Source organism: Copadichromis virginalis, linkage group LG8 (genome assembly GCF_057382275.1).
Source record: "Copadichromis virginalis isolate Kocher_CV1m ecotype Utaka linkage group LG8, C_Virginalis_male_GT1.1, whole genome shotgun sequence".
Lineage (NCBI taxonomy): Eukaryota > Metazoa > Chordata > Actinopteri > Cichliformes > Cichlidae > Copadichromis > Copadichromis virginalis.
Genome location: NC_140625.1, coordinates 22,074,595 through 22,089,535, shown reverse-complemented (window position 1 = coordinate 22,089,535; position 14,941 = coordinate 22,074,595). Strand labels below are relative to the sequence as shown.

Here is a 14,941-nt window from a genome sequence, read left to right as displayed (position 1 = left end):
CGTTTTAATTTTCCCCCCCCATTCTTTCTTGATCCACTTACAGCTGCTCAGCACTTCAAGGCCTCCCTTTTCATAGTCTTTGCATCTTAATGCATGCAATGTCCTCAATGAGGGACATGTCTGGACTGTATTTAATACATTCATAATAGTTTGTCTTAATAGAAGAACTCCGTAATGTACTGAGTAGCCGAGTAGCTGAGCTACTCACACATATGAATGTGTGGGGCTGCAAACCTTCAAGCTTTTATGGTGCCTTCCCACATGTACATGTTACCTATGCCATGGTTTATAACTGTGTGCTAATAAGTATTCAGCTGGTCTCCATCCACTTCAGCCCACAGGATGCTTTGTTGATGAAATCTCAAAAAAATAATTGTCCCATTTTGATTCATCTTAGTTACACTACTTCAGTCCGTCCCAACGTAAATGACTGTTTAAATTGGAATTAAATGCCCTGGAGACAATGTTGTTAATAGCAAGCCAGCAACTGGCAGTCATTTAAGCTAACACCTTTCTGTCTTTGTTCGCTGCAGTGTTGAACTGGATTTCAAACAACAGGAGGACAAGCTACAACCACTGATGAAGAGGCTTTTCCCAACAGAGGACACCCACTTTCCCCCCCTGCCTTACCCTCAGGAGGCCTTCACCTCCACCCCAAAACGCAAGTCCAAAGCTGACTCCAAGAAACACGCTCGCTGGAAACTTTGGTTCCTGTGACAACAAAAAACCATGTTCCCCTCCACCACCGTGCACAGGATTTAAGTGTCCATCCGATCATCCGCTTTTGTTTGGTTTATTCATCAACTTCTTTTATATCTATTTGGATGTAGACCTGGTATTAATGGAGACCTTGACTGGATACCGAACCCTTTTCTGAGATGACAGGATGTTTAATGAGACACGAGTGTGGATCCCACGGAAAATTCAAAATGTCATGCTTACCAAAAACGGATTCTGAGTTATTTTGAACTAATTTCTTCAAACAGGGTGTGAAATTACACCAAGGAAACATATTTGGAGATCGGCAAGGTGAGAAGATGAATTTGATTTCCCGATGTCTATTTGCATATATATTTTTTCTTCTTCTAGCTGACGTCAACGGGGTTCTGTTCTGTAATGGTTCTGTGCCCTTCACATTTCCATTCATCAGTTGGGACTTTCTTCCCAGCCTCCAGGAGAGGTTGGCAGATCAACCATAATGCTCTGAGGCCTCCATAAACAGCATATCACTGTACTGCAAAGCACAATTAGAACTGTTCAGGATACATTTTCTCCAGAATAATTAAAAAGACCTATTTTGAGTAATAACTCACATATGTAGATTGTCTACTAACCATGCAGAGTGAAGACTTTCATATCTATATAAAGAAGAGACCTAAAGGACAAAATATCAGAGATGTTTATTGGAGTTCTACAGTCAACTTTTTATCCATCGCTAAAATGTCTCCTTGAATCCACTGACTTTGAAGAAAAAAAACAAAACAAAACAAAAGAAGAAAGAACACTTATTTTCTTAATATTTGCAAAGTTAAACATCCATGTACTTTTTTCTATATAAATATATCTATATACATTCACTTTAAGATTTAGCAAAATGTATTTATTTGAGCTGCAGTGACGGGAGCTGTGCAGTTCAAACACTACAGTGCAAAAGGAAGTCGATCATTTTACAATTCTCAACTCGTTTCCATGCATCGCAAAGTTCGTACTAACCTCACGTATGCATATGGTCATTAAACACCAAGAAAAGACAAAAACCCATTCATTGGTATAAAAGCATAGACACACAGAGAAAACTGTTACGAAACCAACTATAATAAACAGTTGGTTTTCAGCACACGCGAAGGGTATCAGAGGATAGCTTTGATTGTATTGCTGCAGTATCCTGTATCAGCTACTATAATAATAATAATAATAATAATAATAATAATGGATTGGATTTATATAGCGCTTTTCAAGGCACCAAAAGCGCTTTACAATACCACTATTCATTCACTCTCACATTCATACACTGGTGGAAGCAAGCTACAGTTGTAGCCACAGCTGCCCTGGGGCAGACTGACAGAAGCGAGGCTGCCATATCGCGCCATCGGCCCCTCTGGCCAACACCAGTAGGCAAGTAGGGTAAAGTGTCTTGCCCAGGGACACAACGACCAGGACAGAGAGCCCAGGGATCGAACCGGCGACCTTCCGGTTACAGATGCGATTCCCAACCCCCTGAGCCACGGTCGCCCAATAGCTACTGAAACCAAGCCAGAGAAACTGAATGTGCCACTTCTGATCACAACCAGGGCTTCTACAGTGCAGGGTGGCAGGCTTATAGCCTTGCATGCTTTTTACAACCTTTGAACTTTGCAGGATATTTTCTAGCTTTTAAAACAATTTTTAATGAGATTGACAAAATCCCCCCCCCCTTTCCCTTTATTATTGTTATAATTAGTTCCTGCTCATTGCTTTGCATCTATTTGACTGTAAAGTAAAAACCATGTGCAGTAACTCCACAGCGGGTTCAACAATTACGTACAGCCAAAACATTTACTACACCTTCATGTGAAAAAGTGAGAACATCCGATAAGAATGATTCGTTTTTGGACGGATATGGACGGACAAACATTTTATCCTCTTTGAAATAGTGCTCATTAACAAAGGTGCTAATCTGAAATTTTTAAAAAAGAAACAGAAACATACATGCACACACCCAAGTGCAAATCGGTCGAATTTACTTTCTATTAACACACCAAAACAATTTGGGCTTCCGGGTTTGTTGTCAGTGATTAGACCCTACACAGGCTTTGTGAGGGTATGTTGATTAAGGTGCCACAAAGCAACAATCTCTGAGCAGTCTATGAGAACCACTAAATTTTAACTCTTGCAGCGTTGAAGTGCTCATGTCTACAATCATGACATGCATGAGAGATATGTCAAGAGAGCTGTTTGGCCACAACAGTAGAGAGAACATTTTTGAAGAGAAAAGCCTTTTACAATATGTGAATGCGGGTCGTTATGCTTTGAGGACACTTTGCTTGCTGGGACTGGGCAGCTCACATTTTCTCAAGTGTGAATTCTTTATTATATCAAAGAATTTTAAAGGAGTATTTGAAGATACATGAATGAAAGTTGAAGCTGAACTAGAAGTGGACCTGAAAAAGTATACATAAAGTGTATGGAAATGGTCTTTAATCTTACTGAAGAATGTGAAACAGGCAGAACAAGTTCAAACATCAAATATTGTTCATTGACGATTTGGCAAAAATTTCAGTAATTCAAAGACTTTTAGATGATTACTGCCTTGCTGACCCAGGCCTAGAAACCAGTCCGCAACCCCCCCTCCAATCGCTAGGGAACAGTGTGTATTCTTTGACTTGCTGATGACTGCTCGCTGGAAGTTGCTGCCCGACACTTGGTAAAGTCTATTTCCTGAACCAACAACCAAAACATTTCAAAAGGCACAACTTTTACTTTGAAATCAAATGGCCTCTTTCCAGTTTGTGCCACACTTTTCACAGTTTTATTACTGCTTGGCAAGACGTTTTTCAAGTCTTTACAGCCAAGTCGGCGTCTTCCATGCACAGTAAGCGACCGCGGCAACCTGAAAGTGACCAATCACAAAGAGGGTTTTGGTGCAGCACTGCATATCTCCATGCACCGTGACCAATTTCACGCTAGCAGCTGCCAGCAACCTTCAGAATAGACACTTTTTCCTAGTGAGCAACGGTTGCCCAGGATATACTGACCAGACTCGGCCTGTCCGGCCGATGGCAACTCTAGTTTCTTAAGGCTGAGGATGTACTTGTGTTTAAACAGATAACAACATATTACTTTATATTTTATTGTATGTTTTTGGTTATCATGTTCTTTAAGTATACTACCTTTATCTGTAGGAGCCATTTCAATTCAAAGAGGATCTAGTGTGTGCTGGTCCAGATATTTAAACAAGTAATCAGTTTCCATGGGATGTTCTTACTTACTCACATCACTGTATGTAAATATATATTACACAATATCAAATAGTGCTAAAAACATTTCAAGTGTGGGATAACAGCCAATATCTAAAGAGAAAAAACAAAAACGTAATAGCTGATCACTCTAAAAGACACAACCACTGCCCTAGAAGACAGGAAATATGCCAAAGTGGTTTCAAGGACATAAAAAATGTACAACAACAATATCCAGCAAACTACTAGCTATCACTGGCTTGACCTTCACAAGCTCCAACATGCTGCATTTTGTTAGTTACATATATTTCACAACTTCACTCTTGTATATGCTAGGTTGGTTTCTTTCAGTAGTTATACTGTAGCATCAAGAGAGAACTAGATGTTTATCTGTATCTTAAAGAAGTGCAATTGATTTATTATGTGCAATACTGTGTCTTTTATACAGTTTTTTTAAAAAGACAAAAATAAAGATATTTAATATGCAAAATATGAAAAAAAAGAAATAAAAAAAAAAGACATCGACAAAGCTCTCGAAATCTGATCTGGACCGAGTTTAATTTGTGGAGCTATAAGCACAATGATACTTTTTTTCCTACCTTCTTCAGTCACATTATAAGTAAAGGATTAGTTTCCCTAACTTTTAGCAGATGCTTTGGAATAGGTTTGCCCAGGCTTGATGGGTCTGCACTGTGAAATTAGATCACAGCATCTAGAAAGATGCAGTACTTTTGAACAACTCAAATTTTGAATAAAGCAGCACTCATATCCTAAGCAACCAATCTGCATAGCTAATACCTAGTATTAGCTAGGTATTAGCACATTGGTTGCTAGTACCAGGGTTTAGTGGGGAAATGTGTTTTGTAATTTAGATGAACAATCCCTGTGAAAACCAATTTCTGACTGCACTGCTGTGGAAAATTCTTCGCTAACGCACTGATATCAACAGTGGACTGACCAGTACTGACCAGTGTTGATAAAGTAACAGTATTGGCCTTGTTGACTGACTTTAACATGCGGGCAAATCTACAAGTGAGGGTTGGTGTCTTATCTATTGTGTTGGATCAACTTTAAGTTTGCTAAAGAAACCCTGATTAAGATTTCAAACTCTTTAAAACAGTGCAGCTACCCTTTTTTTAATATATCATGTAAATTTACTTAGTTTTATTCTTGGACGAATAAAGAATAACAAAAACAGATCGGTATCTCAACTGTCAAATTTAACATCAGTATCTGACCAGAACACTTGGTACAAGATAAGGCTGAAATCATACATCTCTTTAATGTACTATGGTGGGCTGAGGCGAGAGGAGAATACAGCAGAAGGGTAAGCAGCAGTGTTTTGTGCACAGCCAACCTGCTTGGGAACCAGTCTTTGCCCTTACCATCCTCACTCTAATACAGATTTTGTTTTCGGGCATGTCCGTGTGCTCATGCATCTGCACCTGCACCTGCCTCATGTTAGTACAAACAAGTCTTGAAGTGCAAACATGAGGTAAACCAGCAACAAAGCTCTGAGCAAAACCCCCACAGATGCACAGTCACCCTCACACTGATGCATGAAGTAACGCTGCTGAAGGTCAGCGCTAGCCACAGCCTGGCCGACTCCACCGGGCTTGATGAGTGACTGCGTATGCCCAAGAACTGAGAGCGCAAACACGACACCTACTGCAGTTTAACATTTTGCATTCTTACTTAAAAGTCTTCTGTGGTCTTAAGGTGACAAACAGCAAAGAAGTCCCAGCGGTTTATACAGTCCTGACAATCACAACACATCACAACATGGTTTGTTGCAGGCTCAATAAACCCAAAGGGATGTGCAGTCGAAGCTTCAAAACAGGTGAGGAGACGCGAGGTGTAGCGAGTGATAAGTGCATGTTTGAGGCATTATGATGCAGTGCCATATCTCACTATGCTTCTTTTCTGTAAGAGCTCTGCAGTAGTCTGGCCAGCAGAAAAAAGAGAGAGGAGAGGAGACAGAGTGGTAGATGCAAGGAGGTGCTAAGAAAAATATTTGAACAGAAAAATATCCAAACACAGAGATAAAGCGAATGTGCAATACCAGATTCTGAACTAGACACGCATACCTGGAATGACCGTGTCGCAATTTACACTATCAAGTCAGTGAGTGCACGCAGCAAAGGAAAAAAGCTCTAGCACCTATAGCTGGTCAGCCCCATACTGTCAATCAATAACATAGAGTCCTTCCCCTGCAGCTTTCCAGTTCGTTCCCTCTGCACACTGCAGGAAAATCATGAGGATAACTGTGGAGCACTGCAGCGAAGTATCACTACAACATGTTTTGAGTAGTCTTGAGAACTTGAGTCCACAAAAAAGTTCAGCAGTGGGTTTTTTTTTTTTTTGCTTGACAACATCATGGGAAACCTAGCTGTCAAATATGTACTCAAGTCTTTTAATCAATTCTGTCAGCAAGCATATTTAGGTATTTCCTAAACCATAACAAAATTATGCAAAAACTAGTAAAATCTAACGTAACACATTTATACAGCAAAGTTGTATTCTGTGGTTTTGCTGCATGGAAAATATAGATTTCTTTTCTTTTTTTAAATACATTTGCAGCTTCCTATTTCTGTCTATCTGCAAGGCTTCCTATTCTCATCTATCCAGGAACTTAAACTAGAAGAAATAAGAGCATAAAGAGAGAACCTGGTGCTTTCCACGGAAAGCGGCTAAATGTTTCTGCTACAGCCATAATCTAAATGTATTCAATTCAAGGACTTTTTTCAACCTGTGTGAGGGTGGACATGAATGCAAAGATACAGCCTGCGAGATGATGCTATGATGCTGTGTCCAAGTTGCTAACAGGCGTAGCACTGCAGTGACAACACGCAACAAAACCAACGCCCCCAAAGTCGTCACTGCGTGCTTTCTCATCAACATTCTGTGTCCACCGCTGCCAGGAGAGAGCAGAAAGGGAAGAGAACGAGAGACGGGCGGGAGACAGAGTAGAACGTTAATGCATAAATCTAAATGTAAGAGGCTGCCACTCAGAAGAACAAGGTCGGTGGTTGGATGCGGTGTTGTGTGAGCAGCAGCGTGCAAGCTGCCTGCAGAGTAGGCATCTGTACCCAGAGGCAGCAACAACAGCCCTCTGATTAGAAAGCAACAACACTGCTAGCAGCACTAACTGGGTCTCATAGCTTTTAAAAATTCACGCCCACCTTATTCATCATTAAATAATCATTTGGGGACTTAGTTCAAATGCAATTTCTGTCCCAAGTACTATATAATGTATAATGTGTTTGAGTAAAAGAGCCTTAGGATTTCATGTAACCTCTAAATCCCACTGAGTAAAAGGACACTCTGCACATTGATGCAAAATCATATTCAGATGCTTAAAATGTCAAGGCAGTCAAGTGCAGATGCTAGCTAGCTATAAAGGCAGCCGCTGACAAAAGGTCGGGGTCGGTAGGGACAATAAACCCGAGCTGTGTTCGAGGAGCAAAGTAAAATAGAGGCCAGTGGCAGCATATGTATACAGAGTAGATCGTTTCAACACGGGCCAAAACAGGTCGTGGGTAGAGTAGTTTGATTAACTAGAAAGGAGGTCGGTCTTCCACAGCACATGCCAGCACTCGCTGTTGGAAACAAGAAACCCGTTTCAACTACCCCACAGGTGGACACCAAAATAGATGCACTTAGTGTAATACTGTGAAAAGGAGGCCTGCATATGCCTTCATACTGACAGCCTTTTAGAAACTTGCCACTACAGTGGAAAAACAACAAACAGGAAATGGTGTGAGGAGATGGTGAGCTGTTCAGTTTACCCAGGCTCTAACAAAACATCCACAGAGATCAAATCCATCTTCAGATTTAACTTTTAAAACTGTTTGACTATGAGCTAGGCAGGACAGCGCACTATTTGAATAGCTGGTATAACAATGAATCGACTAGAGAACTACAGTGGGAGAGTAAGTGGGAGCCCTAGACGCCCTCCAGGCAGCTGGTTGGGAGAAAATGGCCAGTGGGACGGCCTTAGCTCAACTCGCAGCTTCATTAGCTTGACATTATTTAGTGTGATGCATGCTTAGCAATCTGTTACACAACGGAGGGTTTCCCATCTATGGGATTAGCTGGTGCATAGCCGGAATAGTTTTAGAAGAGAGAGAGAGACAAAAGAAGCAGTTAGTGAATTTCTGCTGCAAAAATCCCTCGCTGCAACCCAGAAAGAAAGACCCAACACAGGAGATGAAGCGTCGGGGCTGTGGACATATTACAGCACTATGATATAACACACACATACACAAACACACTAGATGATCACTCAGTGGTGACTCCGGGCTTTATGGAATCATTCTCTGCCGGCGTGGCTCAGTTACTGGTAATAAAAGCTTCCATTTAAACAAGTGATGGTGAATCCTGGTGCTCCCCGATGGAAGCGGTGTGAATATTTGTCATTACTAAATGTCTATAGGCTCATAAGAAAATGTCTCATCACTAAGCTGTATTTTACAGAGCTGTAAGAATACGAATGTCGATCATGAAAAAAAGTCTAATTTTCAAAGACGATACAACACATCTACACGCAGCTCTAATAAAGACATTATTCAAAAGGAAGAAAAAGAACAAGTCAAGCAAGACAGAAGTTCACATTTCTGACTAAAAATACAGTTGTACTAATTGGCGTTTGGGACTGAAGAAAATGGGTGAAGCCTTATTCGCACACATCAGACGGACTACATATTTACAGGATGACTGATAAGTGCATTAATTGCTACCAAGCTCTGGCTGAGAGAGTGATGGGAAGATGGATGCTAAAGGCAACGGTGGGGTGATACAGTGATTAGATTACAGCACAGAGCACCAGAAGTGTAGTAATAAGTGAGGATAAGACACACAAGCAAAGCAAAAGGAAAACACACACAGACACGCCGGCGCGAAAACAACTGGCTGGAGAAAGATATGAGCAGATCAAAGCCTCTCTTAGACTGAGGGAGTGTGAAAGCAATCTGCCAAGGTAGGCTTTACCTTTAATGATACTTTTGGATTGGAACTGTGGTTGCTGCGTGACTGTGGGAGTCAATCTGGTTGCGGTACATGTGCCTCTAAAATTGTGTGTATGTATGTGTATAAAAAAAAACAACCACAAAAATCAAACACCGAGAGTTGCGTGCTTAGCGTGATATACTGCCTGGTATCCAAGCAGAGAATTATACTTACGATATGAGGTGAATCGCGACCCATAGAAATGATTGTCCTGTTAACGGTCCTCAGCAGCTTCTCCATGATGATTTGGACGTGCCACTGGGTGGGACCCTGTACATAACACATGAATAATATCATCACTTAAAAACAGAGGAATAAAAAAAAAACATAATAAAGTGAAAGAATATGGAATATCAGTCCAAACTTATGAGGCCTGACAGAAGCTCAGATTTCAAGGGAATTGTGGTCATTCGGGTGAACAGCTAGAAAAAAAAATACATGATGATGAAAGTCTTGAGCCATCAGTAATTCCTTTACGTTTTGCTAGGATAATGGGAAATAGGTGCAAATATTAATGGAAATATAGTATGTAAGGGAAAAATAGAGAATGTAAAAATTAGAGATGGACCGATACTGACCTAAATTACTGGATCGGATATCGGAGAGAAATAAAAAATGTAATCCGATCCATTAAATATCAAAAAAAGCACCTCACAAAACTTGCGACATGGCATAACTCAGCTCATAACCGTAGCACGTCGGAGCAGTATGCATCAGGTATAGAGCGGCTGTGGCGCGCAAGACCTGTCAGCGGTCTGGTTGAGCATTTGGAGCCTCGCTACCAATCCGGCATTTCATCTCCGAGAAAGTTATCCCAGAGAGAAGTAAAGCAAGTGTGTAAGTTCATCTCTGAATGTTTGTAAAGCATTCCATCGTTAAGCTTAATCACCGATATATGGAGCGACTGCCTCTCTCTCCCTCCTTCTCCTGTTGCTACTTCAATGATCAATGATCAGCTGATCGGCTTTTCTCTCTTGCTTGTCTATCGCCCACTTCGCGCCAGAAAGAGGAAACCAGCGGCTGAACAACAGCAGCACGTTTAACCTTGATAAGCTGTTGTTAGAATTTATTTAATATTACTTTCTACACCAGGATCCTTTTCTACGTAGCTGACGGCTGGTAACTGTGCAGGGGCGGATTTAGCAAAGTTTAGCCAGGGGGGCCGATTGTGCCCCCTTTTCCCTGTTCATGCCCTAAGACATACTTTTCTTTCTTATTATCATTTAAAATGTCGAGCTTTTAATAAATAATTATCTAAATCTTACACCCAAAGTTTTAATCTGATGTAAAATGTATAGAAGTCCATTATTGTATATAGTAACTGTTAAGTCTAATATACCCTAGTAAGCTATAGTACTTTTTCCTTTGGGAAGGTACGATCTGTGCAGTCTGCAGTTCTGTTGAAGAAAGATGTTGAATCTATTTAAATATTGTAGAAAAATAATTGATTTCTCTGCATTTTCTTTCACACTGCATCAAATTAAAGTTGATTACGTCGATTAAACATCATGAGGTGGAGGGTGGGTGGTTCCCTTTTTCTTTTTTTTTTTCTTTTTTTGCTGGGAGTTTGCAACCCTATTAGTTAGGTTGCTTACTCCGGTAAAATACCAGAATAGGGAGGATGGAGTAGGTTTACGTTTATTAGATTGATCAGTATTGCTGAACTATGAAATATTTTGGGTGCAGTGTATTTTTTGCATACAGGTATAACAGAATAGCTTCAGTCTCTTGTTTTTTAAAACTTGAGTATGAACTTATACAAAATGCAGCAAGATATAAAAAAAAAACAGTTTTATTGATTAAAAAACACACTATATCAGATTCATATCGGTATCGGCAGATATCCAAATTTATGATATCGGTATCGGACATAAAAGAGTGGTATCGTGCCATCTCTAGTACAAATATAATGAGCTAGAAAGTCAACACCACCTTATTCTTCTACACACCCTTAACACTCTTAGGGAAGCTTTCTTGCAGTTTCAGGAATAGTCCTCCAGGCTTCTTGAACGACATTCAAAGCTCTTCTTTGGATGTTGGCTTTTTTGTTCTGTCAAAATCTGACAGCACTTTTCTGCATTCATAATTCCATCAGCTAAAAACAGTGACCGAAACGCAGCCTCAAACCACGACAGAGCCTCCACAGTGTTTTACAGATGGCTGCAGACACTCACTGTTGTACCTCTCTCCTGTCTTCTTTCATACATACCGATGACAATTTGAAGCACAAAAGTTCAAATTTGTATTCATCGTTCTATAAGTTCTGCTGCCACTGATTTTCAGTTCAGTTCTTGTGTAATTTGGCATACCTCAGCCTTTCCTCCACATTTCTCTTCCTTAAGAATGGCTTCTTGACAGCCACCCTTCCACTGAGACCATTTATGATGAGATTTCAGTGAACAATAGATGGTTAAGCTGAAGGGCTAGATGCATCTCTCAGGTCCTGTGGAGGGCTTTTGCTAGATTCTTTTTCAACACCATCCATCTGCCGTAGATAGCTCTTTTCCTCAGTCTTACCCCTTCTTTTTTGTCTTCCACTTGCCCAGTTTACTCAAATATTTCAAGTTGTCAGCTAATAGCTCTTTGGGAATCACCTCCTTGGTGCAAAAATACAATTTTAGACCTGTCAAACTGTTATCATTGGTATTTTTCATAGACTGAACTAAAGAAATGTCAACAAATGATGTATTTTTGTGACAGGCTGCTAGCAACAAAGTGCCTAAAGATACCATTTAAAATTAGTCTTTGCCAAGTTGTCTCTCATGTCCAGACCCATCGTTTGGGTTAGGCGCCATTTTTACGCTTAGGTCAGTGTGAAGTGGCATAACAAAATTACAAATCGTTCTTTGAAAAGTAGCTATGCAGCAGGACTGGACTGAAAATGACTGATAAAACAACCAATGTCAAAAGTTCTTTTTTTCTTCTACACGAACATCTGGGTTCTTGGAAGTGAGAGGAAATGAGAGATGGCACAAGACTTTTGCACAGTACTTCAAAAAACAAGGAGTAGACCATGACTGAGATAGGAAATTTAAGAGCACTAATGATATTTGGTCAGTTTGGAAAAAACTGAGATTTCGGCTAAGTATTCTTCTTCCAGACTTCCAGAAACACAAAGAGATTGCCCTAACATGTGTTACGTGCAGTTATTACATGAATCCTTACTAAGATGTTATGACAATGCAGTTTTAAAATCTTGTTTTACTGTCACACCAAGTCATGGATTATTCCCCGACTTTGATCAGATCGCCTGGTTGTTGTTATTGCTCACAAATAACAACTCACAAATACTGTATGCACACAGTGTTTGTGAGAATAAACTGGTTCAGCCTGGGTCTAGACCAGTGTCAACCAAGCAAATGCAGAGCATGAATGGACTGGGAAGTTTTGTTTAAACATCAAGCTATGTAAAAGAGGCCTATGCAGTTAGATACTTCTTGCTGACAAGGCATAAATTGTTTGATGAAATTTAAGTAGACAGACATATCTACAGAGGTTTTCGCTCTCTGTATTTTTGCGAGCATCTAAGTCTCTGAAAGCCTTGGTTGTGCTGATCAGCAGGACAGATAAGACAGAGAGGAAGACAGTGAGAGGATTCAGCAATTTGTGAAACAGCAAGAGAGGGGTGTAAAAACCAGAGCAAGTGGGAGAGGTGGATAATCCCTAGCAGAGTGGAGTGTGAGAGGCTGAACGGTCGTGATCAATGACGAGAGTCTGAGAGGGCCTGAGGGAGGACATCAGGAGTCTGGACATGGAAGAGGATCAAACGCACTCGTAAAACAGTGTGTGTTTGTGAGCGTGTCTGCTATCATTTGAGCTTTTGAGGTAAGGGGCCGATACCCGTGTGTGTGAGACGCGGACTCAAGTTTAAAACTTTTAGAAAGAGTTTTGTGCTTAAAAAATGAGCCGATAGAAAGTGCGAAACTGTTTGATCGGCTTAGAAATAAAAATAAGTTGCATTTCTTACTTTTCTGAAATTAAATAATTAAATAAAAGTAATGATTTTAAGGATTTGTACTGTTCATTATAGTAATGACCTGGCTGTAAAGAAGCAAAAAAATGTAAAGTAGCACTGAACAAAGAATAACTCACAGCTGTATGCATGTGGCAACTAGTCAAATTCCAGTTTACATCCATTTCTCCCTCTAGTCCCGAGTTACAGCATTTAATAACAGCCAGAAAGCGTTTTAGTCGATGTGTTATGATGGCCACAGGCAGTCATCTTTGACCAACAAATTCTAATCAGTTCATTCTTGAGACTAATTAAAACACAGTGATTCTGAGATATGGAGAACGGTGTGGACGTTTTTAGCCAGTCTCCATAAAAATGGACAACCTAAAAAATCTAACGCCAGCAGTCACAGCTGTCACTGGCACCGAGGCAGAGAACACTTAACTTTTACTGGTTACAAAACTGGCTCTGTGACCAACACTGATACTGCTCATCATCACATGGACCACATCGCTTTATGGTTCTAAACTAGAGGTCAACTAATATCAAGGACATTTATGTTTGACAAATGATTAATTTAAAACAAATAAACTTTCAGCATTTTTTAATTAAAAAAAATGCAAAAAACTAAAAAAAAAAAATACTGATAATATGAAAAAGACTGTATACAATAACTGGCTAGGCTGATAATGAATAGTCCCTCTATTCCAAAGCACCACGGAGATAACTAGAACTCATTACAATGCTATTGGATAAAATTCAGTGTTGAATGGCCTCTAGCAACCCATAGAAATGAATTACTGAGCACAGCCACCTCTACATGTTAGTAAATTAATACTGTCGTAAAACGTGCTCCTTCCAGAGCATGCAGGGCAATAAAACGAACTGAGAACAGCATACTAATAAACAGTTATTAAGTACAATAACCACAGTCAAAAGAGGTTGTTTTGTTTTGTTTTTAATGGAGGTATTCCTAGATTGCCTTATTACGCTACTGTTTATTCAAGAGGGAAATAAAAATATGTAAAGCTCCAGAGTTGAATTACTCACCACATCTTTTCTGTAAAGCACCTCCAGGATGTCACTAAGCAGCTGGCAGCAAGCCTTCAAGTCCTCCCGCTTCTCCAGGTGGAACTTCAGCTGGTCCGTCATCAGTGGCAGCAGGATCTCGCGGCAATCTGCAGGGACGCCGATAAATACACACATCCGTGATGACACTCAACACATGGAGCAGATGATAGATCGCACGAAGCGGTACAGCATATGTTATTGACACACTCGATGCAGAAACATGTAGCTTATTAATGACTCTCCCACATCTCCGAGGAGTAAATTAAAACAACATACATTTATTAATTAAACAACTGTGGGGAAAAAAACTCCCAAAATCCCAAAGAATAGCTATGCTCCTATTTGACCTGTTGCACTTTTAATCCCTTTTATTGTTCTAAAAAAGAAAGCTGTACTTGTCGCAGGGTCACCCTGGTTTTTTTGTAGTTCAAATACATTTTTAGTTACTTGGAAACAGGAAGTACTTGACAGCAACACTATCAAAACAAAAGCCAGTTGCAGCCATAATCATTTTGCAAGACTAGTCAGCCATGAAACGTCTTATGTTATTAACGTCTTATTAAACCACCCCTTAGATTACAATAGTAAACCTAAAAATATGGATAAACTGGCTAAACTGGTCCATAAAAATTTAAACCAGAAAGATGTGCAGTCGTGAAAAAGTACTCCAATACTGCTTCCACAGGAATTAAGAAGGTAAGTAACAGTCATACAGTACTAATCAAATGCACTTGATTAGCTGTGTAACCACAGTTTGCTGGTCAGAAGCATTCAGGTGTGTGTTAGCACAATGTCTTGCAATCAGTCGGCCAAAAACTCTGCTGCCTTCCAAAGTCAAATGTGAGGCAATCTGTCTGACAGGTAAAACTTGGCCAAAATTGGTTCATGTAACAGAACAATAATGCAAAGCACAACAGAATGTCTGACTGGGCCATTGCAGCACAGTGATTCTTTTCTTTTTCCAAAGTGCTGACTT

General features: G+C 40.1%; 2 protein-coding genes across 3 annotated transcripts in view; one reads left to right on the top strand and one right to left on the bottom strand.

Moving 5' to 3' along the window:
• The window catches only part of insyn2a (inhibitory synaptic factor 2A), a 30,864-nt gene extending 29,559 nt beyond the window's left edge, over window positions 1–1,305 (top strand). The window contains exon 4 of the mRNA XM_085466545.1: window positions 534–1,305. Within this exon, the coding sequence (XP_085322671.1) occupies window positions 534–717 (184 nt within the window). The 3' untranslated portion in view covers window positions 718–1,305. The remainder of the gene's footprint in view (window positions 1–533) is intronic.
• Window positions 1–14,941, bottom strand: part of dock1 (dedicator of cytokinesis 1) — a 199,328-nt gene that overhangs the window by 100,964 nt on the left and 83,423 nt on the right. For both annotated transcript variants that reach the window (XM_085466543.1, XM_085466544.1), the window contains exons 26-27: window positions 13,945–14,072; window positions 9,117–9,212 (exon numbers count right to left, since the gene is read on the bottom strand). In XM_085466543.1, the coding sequence (XP_085322669.1) occupies window positions 9,117–9,212; window positions 13,945–14,072 (224 nt within the window). The remainder of the gene's footprint in view (window positions 1–9,116; window positions 9,213–13,944; window positions 14,073–14,941) is intronic.